Source organism: Ranitomeya imitator, chromosome 2 (assembly GCF_032444005.1).
Source record: "Ranitomeya imitator isolate aRanImi1 chromosome 2, aRanImi1.pri, whole genome shotgun sequence".
NCBI classification, from domain to species: domain Eukaryota; kingdom Metazoa; phylum Chordata; class Amphibia; order Anura; family Dendrobatidae; genus Ranitomeya; species Ranitomeya imitator.
In genome coordinates, this window is record NC_091283.1 from 538,818,605 (window position 1) to 538,834,052 (window position 15,448).

Consider the following 15,448-nt stretch of genomic DNA (forward strand, 5'->3'; position numbering starts at 1 on the left):
ATCAGGGGCTTATCTACAGCATTCTGTAATACTGTAGATAAGCCCCCGATGTATACTAAAAGATGAGAAAAAGGAGGTTATATTATACTCACCTGGGCGGGCGGGCGGTCCGATCCGGTGGGTGTTGGTGTCCGGGGCCTCCCATCTCCATAGGATGACAATCCTCTTCTGGTCTTCACGCTGCGGCTCCGGCGCAGGTGTACTTAGTCTGCCCTGTTGAGGGCAGAGCAAAGTACTGCAGTGCGCAGGCGCCGGGAAAGGTCAGAGAGGCCCAGCACCTGCGCACTGCAGTACTTTGCTCTGCCCTCAACAGGGCAGACAAAGTACGCCTGCGTCGGAGCGAAGACCAGAAGAGGGCGTCATCTGATGAAGATGGGAGGCGCTGGACCGGGACACCAATCGGACCGGGACCGCCCCTGGGTGAGTATAATCTAACCTCTTTTTCTTATCTTTCAGGATACATCGGGGGGCTTATCTACAGCATTCCAGAATGCTGTAGATAAGCCCCTGATGCTGGTGGGCTTCGCTCACCCTCGATTTTGGGGGAGACAGGTTCCCTTTAACCCCTTCATGACCCAGCCTATTTTGACCTTAAAGACCTTGCCGTTTTTTGCAATTCTGACCAGGGTCCCTTTATGAGGTAATAACTCAGGAACGCTTCAACGGATCCTAGCGGTTCTGAGACTGTTTTTTCGTGACATATTGGGCTTCATGTTAGTGGTAAATTTAGGTCAATAAATTCTGCGTTTATTTGTGATAAAAACGGAAATTTGGCGAAAATTTTTAAAATTTCGCAATTTTCACATTTTGAATTTTTATTCTGTTAAACTAGAGAGTTATGTGACACAAAATAGTTAATAAATAACATTTCCCACATGTATACTTTACATCAGCACAATTTTGGAAACAAAATTTTTTTTTGCTAGGAAGTTATAAGGGTTAAAATTTGACCAGCGATTTCTCATTTTTACAACGAAATTTACAAAACCATTTTTTTAGGGACCACCTCACATTTGAAGTCAGTTTGAGGGGTCTATATGGCTGAAAATACCCAAAAGTGACACCATTCTAAAAACTGCACCCCTCAAGGTACTCAAAACCACATTCAAGAAGTTTATTAACCCTTCAGGTGCTTCACAGCAGCAGAAGCAACATGGAAGGAAAAAATGAACATTTAACTTTTTAGTCACAAAAATTATCTTTTAGCAACAATTTTTTTATTTTCCCAATGGTAAAAGGAGAAACAACCACGAAAGTTGTTGTCCAATTTGTCCTGAGTACGCTGATACCTCATATGTGGGGGTAAACCACTGTTTGGGCGCACGGCAGGGCTTGGAAGGGAAGGAGCGCCATTTGACTTTTTGAATAAAAAATTGACTCCACTCTTTAGCGGACACCATGTCACGTTTGGAGAGCCCCCGTGTGCCTAAAAATTGGAGCTCCCCCACAAGTGACCCCATTTTGGAAACTAGACGCCCCAAGGAACTTATCTAGATGCATATTGAGCACTATAAACCCCCAGGTGCTTCACAGAAGTTTATAACGCAGAGCCATGAAAATAAAATAAAAAATTATTTTCTCAAAAATGATCTTTTAGCCTGCAATTTTTTATTTTCCCAAGGGTAACAGGAGAAATTTGACCCCAATATTTGTTGCCCAGTTTCTCCTGAGTACGGTGATACCCCATATGTGGGGGTAAACTACTGTTTGGGCACATGCCGGGGCTCGGAATTGAAGTAGTGACGTTTTGAAATGCAGACTTTGATGGAATGCTCTGCGGGCGTCACGTTGCGTTTGCAGAGCCCCTGATGTGGCTAAACAGTAGAAACCCCCCACAAGTGACCCCATTTTAGAAACTAGACCCCGAAAGGAACTTATCTAGATGTGTGGTGAGCACTTTGAACCCCCAAGTGCTTCATAGAAGTTTATAATGCAGAACCGTGAAAATAATAAATACGTTTTCTTTCCTCAAAAATTATTTAGCCCAGAATTTTTTATTTTCCCAAGGGTTACAGGAGAAATTGGACCCCAAAAGTTGTTGTCCAGTTTCTCCTGAGTACGCTGATACCCCATGTGTGGAGGTAAACCACTGTTTGGGCACACGTCGGGGCTCAGAAGGGAAGTAGTGACTTTTGAAATGCAGAATTTGATGGAATGGTCTGCGGGCGTCACGTTGCGTTTGTAGAGCCCCTGGTGTTCCTAAACAGTAGAAACCCCCCACAAGTGACCCCATTTTAGAAACTAGACCCCCCAAGGAACTTATCTAGATATGTGGGGAGCACTCTGAACCCCCAAGTGCTTCACAGACGTTTACAACGCAGAGCCGTGAAAATAAAAAATCATTTTTCTTTCCTCAAAAATGATGTTTTACCAAGCATTTTTTTATTTTCATAAGGGTAACAGGATAAATTGGACCCCAGTAATTGTTGCGCAGTTTATCCTGAGTATGCTGGTACCCCATATGTGGGGGTAAACCACTGTTTGGGCACACGTCAGGGCTCGGAATTGAGGGAGCACCATTTGACTTTTTGAATACGAGATTGGCTGGAATCAATGGTGGCGCCATGTTGCGTTTGGAGACCCCTGATGTGCCTAAACAGTGGAAACCCCTCAATTCTACCTCCAACACTAACCCCAACACACCCCTAACCCTAATCCCAACTGTAGCCATAACCCTAATCGCAACCCTAACCCTAAGGCTGTGCCCACGTTGCGGATTCGTGTGAGATTTTTCAGCATCATTTTTGAAAAATCCGCGGGGTAAAAGGCACTGCGTTTTACCTGCGGATTTCCAGTGTTTTTTGTGCGGATTTCACCTGCGGATTCCTATTGAGGAACAGGTGTAAAACGCTGCGGAATCCGCACAAAGAATTGACATGCTGCGGAAAATACAACGCAGCGTTTCAGCGCGGTATTTTCCGCACCATGGGCACAGCGGATTTGGATTTCCATAGGTTTACATGGTACTGTAAACCTGATGGAACACTGCTGCGAATCCGCAGCGGCCAATCCGCAGTGTGGGCACATAGCCTAATTCTAAAGGTATGTGCACACGCTGCGGAAAACACTGCGGATCCGCAGCAGTTTCCCATGAGTTTACAGTTCAATGCAAACCCATGGGAAACAAAAATCGCTGTACACATGCTGCGGAAAAACTGCACGGAAACGCAGCGGTTTACATTCCGCAGCATGTCACTTCTTTGTGCGGATTCCGCAGCGGTTTTACAACTGCTCCAATAGAAAATCGCAGTTGTAAAACTGCAGTGAAATGCGCAGAAAAAACGCGGTAAATCCGCCATAAATCCGCAGCGGTTTAGCACTGCGGATTTATCAAATCCGCAGCGGAAAAATCCGCAGAGGACCAGAATACGTGTGCACATACCGAAACCCTAGCCCTACCCCTAACCCTAGCCCTACCCCTATTCTAACATTAGTGGGAAAAAAAAAAAATCTTTATTTTTTTATTGTCCCTACCTATGGGGGTGACAAAGGGGGGGGGGGTCATTTATTATTTTTTTTATTTTGATCACTGAGATATAATCTCTCAGTGATCAAAATGCACTTTGGAATGAATCTGCCAGCCGGCAGATTCGGCGGGCGCACTGCGCATGCGCCCGCCATTTTGGAAGATGGCGGCGCCCGGGGAGAAGACGGACGGACCCCGGCAGGATCGGTAAGTATGATGGGGTGGGAGCACGGGGGGGATCGGAGCATGGGGGGGTGAATCGGAGCGCGGGAGGGGTGGAACGGAGCACGGGGAGGGTGGAACGGAGCACGGGGGGTGGAACGGAGCACGGGGGGTGGAACGGAGCACGGGGGTGGATCGGAGTGCAGGGGGGGTGATTGGAGCACGGGGGGGGTGATTGGAGCACGGGGGGGGGGTGATTGGAGCACGGGGGTAAGCGGACAAGAGCACGGGGGGAGCGGAGCACAGGACGGAGGGAAGCGGGGCAGTGTACCGGGCAGATCGGAGGGCTGGGGGGGGCGATCGGTGGGGTGGGGGCACATTAGTATTTCCAGCCATGGCCGATGATATTTCAGCATCGGCCATGGCTGGATTGTAATATTTCACCCGTTATAATAGGTGAAATATTACAAATCGCTCTGATTGGCAGTTTCACTTTCAACAGCCAATCAGAGCGATCGTAGCCACGGGGGGGTGAAGCCACCCCCCCTGGGCTAAACTACCACTCCCCCTGTCCCTGCAGATCGGGTGAAATGGGAGTTAACCCTTTCACCCGATCTGCAGGGACGCGATCTTTCCATGACGCCACATAGGCGTCATGGGTTGGATTGGCACCGACTTTCATGACGCCTACGTGGCGTCATGGGTCGGGAAGGGGTTAAGAATCAAAATTGTTAAACAATCTCAAGTATTGTGGACAGATGAGACCAAGATAGGGGTTTTTATTAACGCTCGTTATTCTATTGTTTAAGAAAAACGGGATGAGGCCTATAAAAGAAAATAACAGTACCTACAGTCAAATAAGGTGGAAGTTCTAAGATGTTTTGGAGTTCTGCGGTTTCTGGTTCTCTTGACCATGTGCAACACATCATGAAATCTAATTACCAAAGCATTTTGGGTCACTATGTAGTGACCAGTGTCAGAAAGCTGCGTCTGCGTACTAGGCCATGGGTCTTCCAGCAGGACAACTACCCCAACACACAGATCAAGAAGCACCCATAAATGGATTGAAACTAAGCACTGGAGAGTATTGGAAGTGGCCAGCAATGAGTTTGGATTTAAATCTAAATCCTGTTGAATACCTGTGGAGAGATCTTAAAATTGCTGTTGGGAGAAGGCATCCATCCTTAAAATACGAGAGACATGGAGCAATTTCCAAAAGAAGTGTGATCCAAAATTTCAGTTGAGAGGCGTAAGAAGCTTGTTGATTATAGGAAATGATAGACTGCAGTTATTTATTCTAAAGGGTGTGCAACCAAATTTTAACTTGAAAATGCCAACAGTTTGGTCCGGCCCAACTGTAGCATTTTTATATGAAATTATGCCCAATATGCCTTTTTTCTGGTGTTCCAATACACAAAGGAAATAAACACGTGTATAACAAAACGTGTAACTACAATAATTTTCTGTGAGAAATACTTCTATTTTCTGGAACAATTTCAAGGGTGCCAACACTAAGTAACCTGCAATAGCAACACGCTCCTCAAACGCCACATCATATGCAACTGAATCATCTAACACGGCCTTGTGCAATTAGAATTTTACAACCCAGCATCTGCTGACATGGGTCATGAGCAGATAGAGGGATTTTTGGTTCTTACCGTAAAATCTATTTCTTGGAGCCTTCATTAGGGGACACAGGTAACCATGGGTGTATGCTGCTGTCGCTAGGAGGCTGACACTATGCAAATAAATAAGAAATTACTCCTCCCCGGCAGTATACACCCGCCGACAGGCACCAGGCAACTCAGTTGGTGCAAAAGCAGTAGTAGGAACAAGTAAAAATTAAATTCAACCTATGTACCAAACCACAACAACGGCACGTAGGCCAACACGGTACAACCTAAAAGGAGGGTGCTGTGTCCCCCAATGAAGGCTTCAAGAAAGATTTTATGGTAAGAACCAAAAATCCCTCTTTCTCGCTTCATTGGGGGACACAGGTAACCATGGGACGTCCAAAAGCAGTCCCTAGGGCGGGATATTCTGAAGAAAAAAGAGTTAGGGCGGCCGGTGAGAAACCGCTGCCTGCAATATCTTTCTACCCAGGCTCGTGTCCTCAGAAGCCCGAGTATGCACCTTGTAGAATTTTACAAAAGGTGTGAATGGATGACCACATTGCAGCCTTGCAAACCTGTGAGGCTGAAGCTTAGTGACGAACTGCCCAGGAAGCTCCCACAGCCCGGGTAGAGTGAGCCTTCACCCCCGAAGGAGGCCGTTTGTTTCGGACACGGTATGCCTCCAGAACCACAGAACGGATCCAACGAGCAATTGTGGACATGGAGGCGGGAAGTCCCTTTCAACGCCCTTCCGAGACGATAAACAGAGGTTCGGCTTGACGAAAAGAAGCAGTTCTGGAAAGAAACCCGGATAGCCCTGACCACATCCAACTTGTGAAGAGATTTCTCCAAAGGATGAACTGGGGAAGGGCACAAGGAAGGGAGGACGATGTGCTCATTGATGTGAAATGCCGAAACTAACTTTGGTAGAAGGGAAGAAACCGGTCAAAGAGCCACCTTGTCCTGGTGCAGGATTAGAAAAGGGAGAACGACAGGATAATTGCTACCAGCTCGGACACTCTCCTAATCGCGGTGATGGCGACCAAGAAGGCCACCTTCCATGAAAGAAGCGAAAAGAAGATGTCCTGAATCGGTTCAAAAGGCGCACACTGGAGAGCATCTAACACGAGGTTGAGGTCCAAGGCTCGATAGGAGGATGATAAGGGGGAACTATATGAGCGACCCCCTGGATAAAGGTCCGCACCTGTAGAAGAGAGGCCAGGTCTCTTTGAAAAAGGATGGATAGAGCGGAAATCTGACCCTTCAAGGTGCTCAGAGAAAGTCCCGAATCAAGACCCGCTTGAAGGAAACCGAGAAGTGATGGAAGGGAAAAGATCATAGGAAACAGACTTGTCATCACACCATCGGAAAAAGGCCTTCCAACATCTATGGTAGATACGCAACGAAGCCGGTTTTCTCGCTTTTATCATAGTCTGGATGACGCTGTGAGAAAAACCTGCGTCCTTCAGGACCGCGGCCTCAACGGCCATACCATTAAATTCAGAGACAAGGAATTTGGGTAGAAGAGGGGCCCCGGCGAAATAAGATCCGGGCGATCCGGTAGTCTCCATGGAACGTCCGACAGCATGTTCACTAGTTCCGCATACCAGGCCCTGGGAGGCCAATCTGGAGCTACCAAGAGTACAGGGACCCCTTCTGTCTTGATCCCAAGGGTCGTAAAAAAGATCAAGGGGAGGGGTGGGAACAAATAAGGCATCCGGAAATGGGCCCACGAGATCACGAGAGCGTCGCATCCGACAGCCATCGGATCCCGAGATCTGGAAACGTACTGGGGAACCTGGTGGTTTGCCCTGGAGGCCATTAAGTCGACGTCTGGAACGCCCCATCTGACAAATCTGACTGAAGATTGTGGGGAGAAGAGACCACTCGCCTGCCAAGAGCCCTTGGCGACTGAGGAAGTGGGCTTCCAAATTGTCCACCCCTGGGATGTGGACGGCTGATATAGAGGGAACATGGCTCTCCGCCCAATGCAGAATTTTTGCGACTTCCTTCATGACCTGTCTGCTGCGAGTCCCTCCCTGATGGTTTATGTAAGCCACGGCTTTGGCGTTGTCCGACTTAATGTGGACCGGCTTTCCCGAGAGGAGGGACTGCCAGTAGATGAGGGCTAGGAAGATGGCTCTGATTTACAAGAGGTTGATAGGAAGCAGTGTCTCTTGAGCAGTCCAGCAGCCCTGGACCGTGAGGTGGAGAAAAACAGCTGGAGTCTGGCGACGGTGGTGATGACCTGCCATCGGAGGGGAAGAAATTACCTCCCCCGCAGAATGGAGGTGGATAGCGTCCACCAAGTGAGAGACTGCTTCACCTTGGGAGAGAGGCGAAGCGGGCAGTCCAGGGAAAGTGGGTTCCTGTCCCAGGCAGCCAGAAGGGCCAGCTGGAGGGGGCAAGAGTGGAACTGAGCATAGGTAACCGCTTCCATGGAAGCAACCATCTTCCCCAGAACCCTCATGGCAAGGCGGAGAGGAAGAGGGTTCGGGCCCTTTAGTGCTCCGATACCCCGAAGAGAAAGGAACTTCTCCTTGGGGAGGAAGACCTGAGCCTGAGAGGTGTCGAATTCCATGCCCAGGAACTCCAGATGTTGGGTTGGAATCAAGGAGGACTTCTGATAGTTGATTATCCAGCCGAGGCGAATAAGCATGTCCAGAGTAAGCTGGAGGCTCTGGCTGCAATCCCGACGAGACGAACACTTGATCAGGAGAACGTCGAGGTATGGGATTACGAGAATCCCCTTTGAACGCAGAATGGCCATGACCGCTGCCATGACCTTCGTAAAGACCCTGGGAGCAGACGCCAGACCAAAAGGAAGAGCCGTGAAATGGTAATGATGTTCTTGGATCGCGAAACGGAGGAACCTCTGATGCTGTACGCAAATTGGGAATGTGTAGGTACGCATCCCGAATGTCCACGGAACAAATTATTTCGGTTCCATGGACGCGATCACAGAGCATAGTGATTCCATTTTGAAGTGTCGAATTCGGAGATGGCGGTTTAAGTGCTTGAAATCCAAAATTGGACGGAGAGAGCCATCCTTTTTTTGGAACCACGAACAGGTTTGAGTAAAAACCCGAAAACCGTTCGCGATAAGGGACCGGAACTATAGCTCCTGAGGCGAGGAGAGAATCGACGGCCTGGAGAAGCCCTGGGAGATGGAAGGACTGTTTGGGAGGACGAGAGAGAAAGAAATGTCTTCCTGGGGGTGAAGAAAATTCTATCTTGTAGCCTGAGGTGACGATCTCCCTGACCCAGGCGTCGACGACTACTGATAGCTAAACTTCTGAGAACAGAAGAAGCCGGCATCCCACCCTGGAAGGATTTCCAGGTGGGGCGACCTGTCATTTATTAGAAAATCTCTTAGCTCTCCAGCGCGGGGGAAAACCTGACGGAGGGCTTCCTCCGCTCTCCTTGTGAAGAGGACCGGTCCTGATGAGTGGGGTTTCCTGAGGAGGTAAAGGACTGGGGGCCCCTCTTGTTGAAGGGACGCCTAGGCTTAGACTGAGGTAAGGAGGTACTCTTACCACCCGTAGCGTCCGAGATCATTTGATCTAGCTGTGTGCCGAAGAGTTTGGAGCCCTGGAAGGGCAGACCAGTGAGGGATTTTTTTAGAAGCGGGATCTGCGTTTAACGCTTTAAGCCAAAGAACCCGGCGAATGGCCAAAATGTTACGGTTAGCCCTTGTCGAGCAAGCAGCCGCATCCAGGGAGTCATTCATGAGGTATTTACCCGCAAGAGAAATCTGATCCGCCAAATCAGACAGTTCCTCAGCAGGAGCAGAGGCCAAAATGCCTCTGCGCAGGGTCTTGGCCCAGGCTGACACAGCTTTCGCTACCCATGAAGATGCGAAACTAGGACAGAGGGAGGCTCCAGAAGCCTCAAACACGGATTTGGATAATGCCTCGATTTGTCTGTCCGAGGGATCCTTAAGAGATGCTGTGCCCGGAATAGACAAAATCGTCTGTGAGGATAATCTAGACACAGGCGGGTCTACCTTAGGAGACTCGGACCATTTGCTAACAAGGTCTGAGTGAAAAAAAGAGTATAAAATGTCCAGCCATTTCCTGCCAGGGAAACGTTTACCAGGGTTTTCCCAGTGTCTAGACGTAATGTTGTCAAACTCCTTGTGATTGGGAAAAACTCTAGAGGGACGTCTAATCCGTTTAAATGAAACAGACGTCCTGAGAGGTTGTCTCTTCCTCCTTAAGCTCAAGCGTCTAATAATAGCCGAAATAAGGCTATCAACCATATCCTGTGTCCCGGAAGACTGATCTGCATCAGTCAGATTCCGACAGAGGTTACATCAGACCCGACGTCCGCCTGCGAGGAGGGGGAACGGGCAGATAGGGGTATCCCGGTGTGATCCGGTGAACTGGAAGAAGATCTAGACAAGGTTCTCTTTCTGTATCTTTTTTCAAGTCTGCCTCTGTGAAAGTCTTGGTCAGGTGCGAGCGAATCGCTGTGAGAGGCGTTCGTGGCACTGGTGGCATTAGATAGAAGCGGGATACATTCAAGTGCCTGGACCAGGGATTGAGACACCTTAGTCAGGTCAGACACTGATTGAGACATTGCAACAGCCCACTCTGGGAGAGGGGGGGGGTGCACTCATCCCGAGACCTAGGAGCTTCCTGAGGGACAGACATAATGGAAGGAACGCAGGACGGGCAGAAAGGAGATGGCTGACCTGAAGCCCACTTTTTCTTACAGCAAGCGCAGGCGTAGTGGATGACCGTAGTGGTATAGCCAGGTGCGGGGTTGGAGATAGGTAGAAGTAGCCACTTGCAGCAGGTGCAGAGACGATACTGCAGGGAGGAGTAAAGCCAGAGGAAAAAGCAGCGCAAGCCTACCAAAACCCAGCGACAGCTGCGGGAGTTTGTGTCCCCCAGGGGTCCTCGGGCCTCACGCGACGGAGACCAGGCAGAAGGAGGAAGTCGGCTTCTGTCAGCGCGGGAAGAAACGCGCTCGAAGTGGGCATGGCCAGGCGCGGCGCATAAGGGAGAGAGAGAAAGAGCCTCCCAAGAGAAGAAACGCCCCCCGTCGGCGCTGGACCCCGGAGAAGGCGTGCCTGCGGGGACGCAGGATAGGACAGAGACGCTGTTGGCGTGGCAAGCCGGGCGCCAAAAAGGCCGCCGAAAAAAAGAAACGGCGCGAAGAAAGCATCGGAAAAAGGGGAAATGATTAACAACACACAAATCCCTGTAAAATAAATGCGGATCTGGTGTTAGATCCAGGTCCGCCTCCTACAGACACTAAGCAAAAATTGAGGTGCCTGGTGCCTGTCGGAGGGTGAATACTGCCGGGGAGGAGTAATTTATTCTTTATTTGCATAGTGTCAGCCTCCTAGCGATAGCAGCATACACCCATGGTTACCTGTGTCCGCCAAAGAAGCGAGAAAGAAATTAGGTTTTCTATAGGAGACCAATTTAGTCTTCTACAACTGCATCCAGCAGAGAGATAGAGATATACACACACACACACACGTGCTCAAAAGTTTACATACACCAGCAGAATTTTTTCTTTCTTGACCTTTTTTCAGAGAATATGAATGATGACACTGACACCAAAACTTTTTCTCCACTCATGGTTAGTGGGTGGGTGAAGCCATTTGTCACACTGTTTTATCTTTCCCAGGAATTGCTAATGCCAATCAGAAGCGTTTACACTGATTCACAAATGGAAAATCAGGGGCTCAGTAAAAACAAAACCACGGTCAGGTAGACCAACAAAAATATGGTCCACAACTGCCAGGAAAATTGTTCAGGATGCAAAGAAAAACCCACAAATAACAGCTGAAATACAGGACTCTCTGAAAACGAGCAATGTGGCTGTTTCAAGATGCACAAGGAGGCACAAATGAGCTGCACGGTCGATTCACCAGAAAAAAGCAAATACTGCGCAAATGCCAGAACGTATCTCGTCTACAATATGCAAAACTGCACACAGAAACAAGCCTCAAACCTTCTGGAACATGGTAATTTGAAGTGATGAGACTAAAATTGAAATTTTTTGGCCCCAACCAAAAACGTTACATTTGGAGAAAGGTCAACAAGGCCTATGATGAAAGGAACACCATTCCTACTTTAAAGCACGGAGGTGGATCACTGATGTTTTGGAGATGTGCCAGCTACAAAAGGCACAGGAAACTTGGTCAAAATTGAAGGAAAGATGAATGCAGCACATTATGAAATACTGGAGGCAAATTTGCACTCATCAAGGAAGCTACGCATGGGACGCACTTGGACAGTAGAACATGACAACGATCCAAAATACAAAGCCAAGTCGACTGGTCATTGGCTACAGCAGAACAAAGCAAAGGTTCTGGATTGGCCATCTCCGTCTCCTGACCTAAATATCATTGAGCCACTCTGGGGAGAGCTCAAGTGCACAGCTCATGCTAGACAGGTCAGGACTTTACAGGAACTGAAGGCTTTTTGCCAAGAAGAGTGGGCAGCTTTACGATCAGAAAAAAATAAAGAACCTCATTCACAACTACCACAAAAGACTTCAAGCTGTCATTGATGTTAGAGGGGGCAATACACAGTATTAAGAAATGGGGTATGTGAACTTTGATCAGGGTCATTTGGACGTTTTGGGTTGTCATTATGATTTAAAAAAAGAAAACACATTAGTTTGACAGTAAATGGCTTCACCCAACCACTAACCATGAGTGGAAGTGGAGGAAAAACGTTTTGGTGTTCTTCATATTCTCTGTAAAAAGGCCAAGAAAGCGGGTAAACTTTTGAGAACAAATGTGTGTAAAAATATTACACACACACACACTACATGACCTGTAGCGGTATGCTAATTCATACAAACTAATAGGAAAGTGGAGGCCCACAATAAAAAGTACCTATGGTGAAAAAAAAAAAAAAAAAACAGGTCTGGTGTAAGGAAGCCTAAAGAGCAGTCATCTACTACATAAGAGTCGTTGCCTTTGATTGTGATCCAGACACGCATGGTACAGGAGCAAAAAAAAAAAAAAAAAAGGTTTGGAAACGTCCCATGCCAAACAGGCCGACATTAACAGAATTATTCAATGCCGTGAAATGTTCCAATGATTATCAGCTTACCATTCAGAAGACATGCAATTATCATCATTACAGACCTAAATATAGGAAGTAATATATTTCTAAATTAGCAAAGAGCAATTAGCGGCAATCCTGGCATAGTCTTCCACCATTGCTCTCGAGTCCTTGCGTTTGCTTAGACTCATACATATATCTACTGCCGATATATGTACGGGGCACCCGGGAGATCTACAGATGAGGAATGCATCCTACACCGCCAATGCAAGCTATGTGGCAATGGTCAGCGATGTAAGAGCTCAATAACTACAAAAGATATCGCAAACTGAGCAAATCATACATTCATTTTGATAAAACCCAAAAGAGCACCTTATCTAATAATGCTCTGTTAATACAGCTTATGAATTTTACCCCTGTATCCCCACCTCTTCCACCAAGACAACCCAAACAGATCACAAGCAGCAGCCTCGTGACTTTACCAATATAAGACTGCAGTGGATTTAAAAGGGCGAGTAATGGTTAGGTTTTCTGTTTTTGACATTTCCTGCTCCCATGTAACTTTCCTAAAATCCCCGACACCCACTTCAAAAGGCCAGCTATAAAATTAGTCATGAAGGGGATGTGCTGGAAACTTAGGAGTACCCCAGTCCTATTACTCCACAATCTCACTAACCAGTACAGAATTATTTGTCAACTTGGGAAAAGGCTATAAAAATGTATACTGAATGTTTACACTACACAGCATTGGGGAGAATCAGTTTTTTCCTCCCTGCTGTAAGTTATGCTGAATACGATCCCATAGTAGGAAAACATGACTGCATGGTACAATTCTTCATTTGAGTTGTAAGCCATATCCTTGATTATACTCCATGGAAAGATATCCAACACTTCACGGGTTAAAACTGGGGATGTTACGATGGGTTTAGATAATACAGACACTAAGAGCTAATTAAAGGAGTTGTCTACTACTAGGACAGCCCCTCCGAAATCTGAGCGTTTGGTGCGGATGAAATAAAAACACACTCACCTCCCGTGCTGTTCCACTGGTGTCAGTACTTGCATTTCCGGGGCTCAAGTGAGGTTGTTATGACACATCAGACCTTCACACAATCACCGCTGGCGTCACTGTCCCAGCCTTAGGATGTATTGAACATCAACAGGACGCCAGAGCTGCGGCTGCTCTCCAACTTCCTCTTGATCTTTAATTTATCTGAAGGCTGGGACAGTGACGCCAGCGGTGATTGCGTGAAGGGCTGATGGGTTGTAACAACGACACGAGAACCTAGGGAATGCAAGTACCGACACCGCTGGAATGACGCCGGCAGAGGTGAGTATAGGTACGTTATCGCCAAACACTCAAATCGAGAAGAACTTGTCTTAGTGGCTGACAACACCTTTAAATAGGCCACACAATGAAATTCTACAGACATGTGCTGGTGGCTTTGCCATTTCATTTTTGCACACCATCCAATTATTAGGTCCAAATTTGGAAGAAACCTCAATAAATTTGCTAGCACTGAATGAACACAAAATAGAAAGGAGCTTTGACTTACAACTTCAACTTGACTTCATTTTTTACCAAAAACACATTTAGCATGGGGTTCACAACCCACAAAGTGCCAGAGGATTGTGATTGCCACTTGTAGAAAACTCCAGGATTCAGCAGCCCACACACGATAAGGCGTCAGTGCTCCTCGTCAGTGACTAGGGGTTCCTAATAATTATTTAGCAGTCAAATTTATTGAAAGAGGGAAAGGAGCAGTTTTAAACAAAAACCTGCACACCGATTTCCAGACCACTTTCTTTCCCCTCCTGGTGGTAAGGACGTCAAAAAGTTCAAACAAGGCAATGATGGTCTTTACTCCTTTTAACTTCAAAGGAAGAGAAAAAAAAAAATAACACATCTAAAACACAGAATACAACTAAAAAGTTGTAGGGGAAGGGGGGATGAGGATACGCTGGTTAGTAGAGGGTTTCGGCGTTGCTGTTTCTGGGCCTCTTAATTTTCTCAATGTTTTTTAGGATCATATCGTGCAACGTCACCTAAAAAGAATAAGAAAAAATGATAAATGATTGAACAACACAAAGATAATGTCCAGACCAGAAAAAGAAAAAAAGTGAGCGGCACAGCTCGACTTTGCAGAGATTATAAACTCAATGTGGAGAGTTTCCCAACAAAAGGTAGTCCGATCAGGTGAAAGGCGGTGCTTGCGTGAAACAAAGTGTCCATGTAAATAAAAAAAATAGAAAAGACGCAATAGCACTCACCAATCAGTGGCAATTCAAACGTCCTTTATTAGAACATGCAGCAAATCATCTGACCAGTGGAAGCGCTTGGCATTAGCGCAAAACGATCGTCGTCGTCTTGCCTGTCGCACTTCTACTTTCACTCCCTCCCTTGAACCGTGAAGATGATTTGCTGCATGTTCTAATAAAGGACGTTTGAATTGCCACTGATTGGTGAGTGCTATTGCGTTTTTTCTATTTTTTTATTAACACAAAGATAATATACTCGAGTATATACGGTACAAGCCGGCCCGAGTATAAGCCGACCCCCCTAATTTTGCCACAAAAAACTGGGAAAACTTATTGACTCGAGTATAAGCCTAGGGTGGAAATGTAGCATTTACCGGTGAATTTCAAAAATAAAAATAGATCATTATTTCCCCATAGCTGTGCCATATAGTGCTCTGCACCGTTCATATTGCCCCATAGATGCTGCACAGATGCCCCATATAGTGCTGTGTGCCGTTCATACTGCCCCATAGATGCTGCACAGATGCCTCATATAGTGCTGTGTGCCGTTCATACTGCCCCCATAGATGCTGCACAGATGCCCCATATAGTGCTGTGCCGTTCATACTGCCCCCATATAGTGCTGTGTGCCGTTCATACTGCCCCCATATAGTGCTGTGTGCCGTTCATACTGCCCCCATATAGTGCCGTGTGCCGTTCATACTGCCCCCATATAGTGCCGTGTGCCGTTCATACTGCCCCCATATAGTGCTGTGTGCGCCGTTCATACTGCCCCCATATAGTGCTGTGTGCCGTTCATACTGCCCCCATATAGTGCTGTGTGCCGTTCATACTGCCCCCATAGATGCTGCACATAAATCTGTGCTGCCGCTGCTGCTGCAATAAAAAAAAAACCACATACTCACCTCCCTTGA

General features: G+C 47.2%; 1 protein-coding gene across 1 annotated transcript in view; it reads right to left on the bottom strand.

Annotated features, from left to right (window-relative positions):
- Window positions 1-14,130: 14,130 nt before the first annotated feature.
- PSME3 (proteasome activator subunit 3) overlaps window positions 14,131-15,448 on the bottom strand; it is a 36,276-nt gene continuing 34,958 nt past the window's right edge. Inside the window, exon 11 of the mRNA XM_069751902.1 lies at window positions 14,131-14,321. Within this exon, the coding sequence (XP_069608003.1) occupies window positions 14,241-14,321 (81 nt within the window). The 3' untranslated portion in view covers window positions 14,131-14,240. The remainder of the gene's footprint in view (window positions 14,322-15,448) is intronic.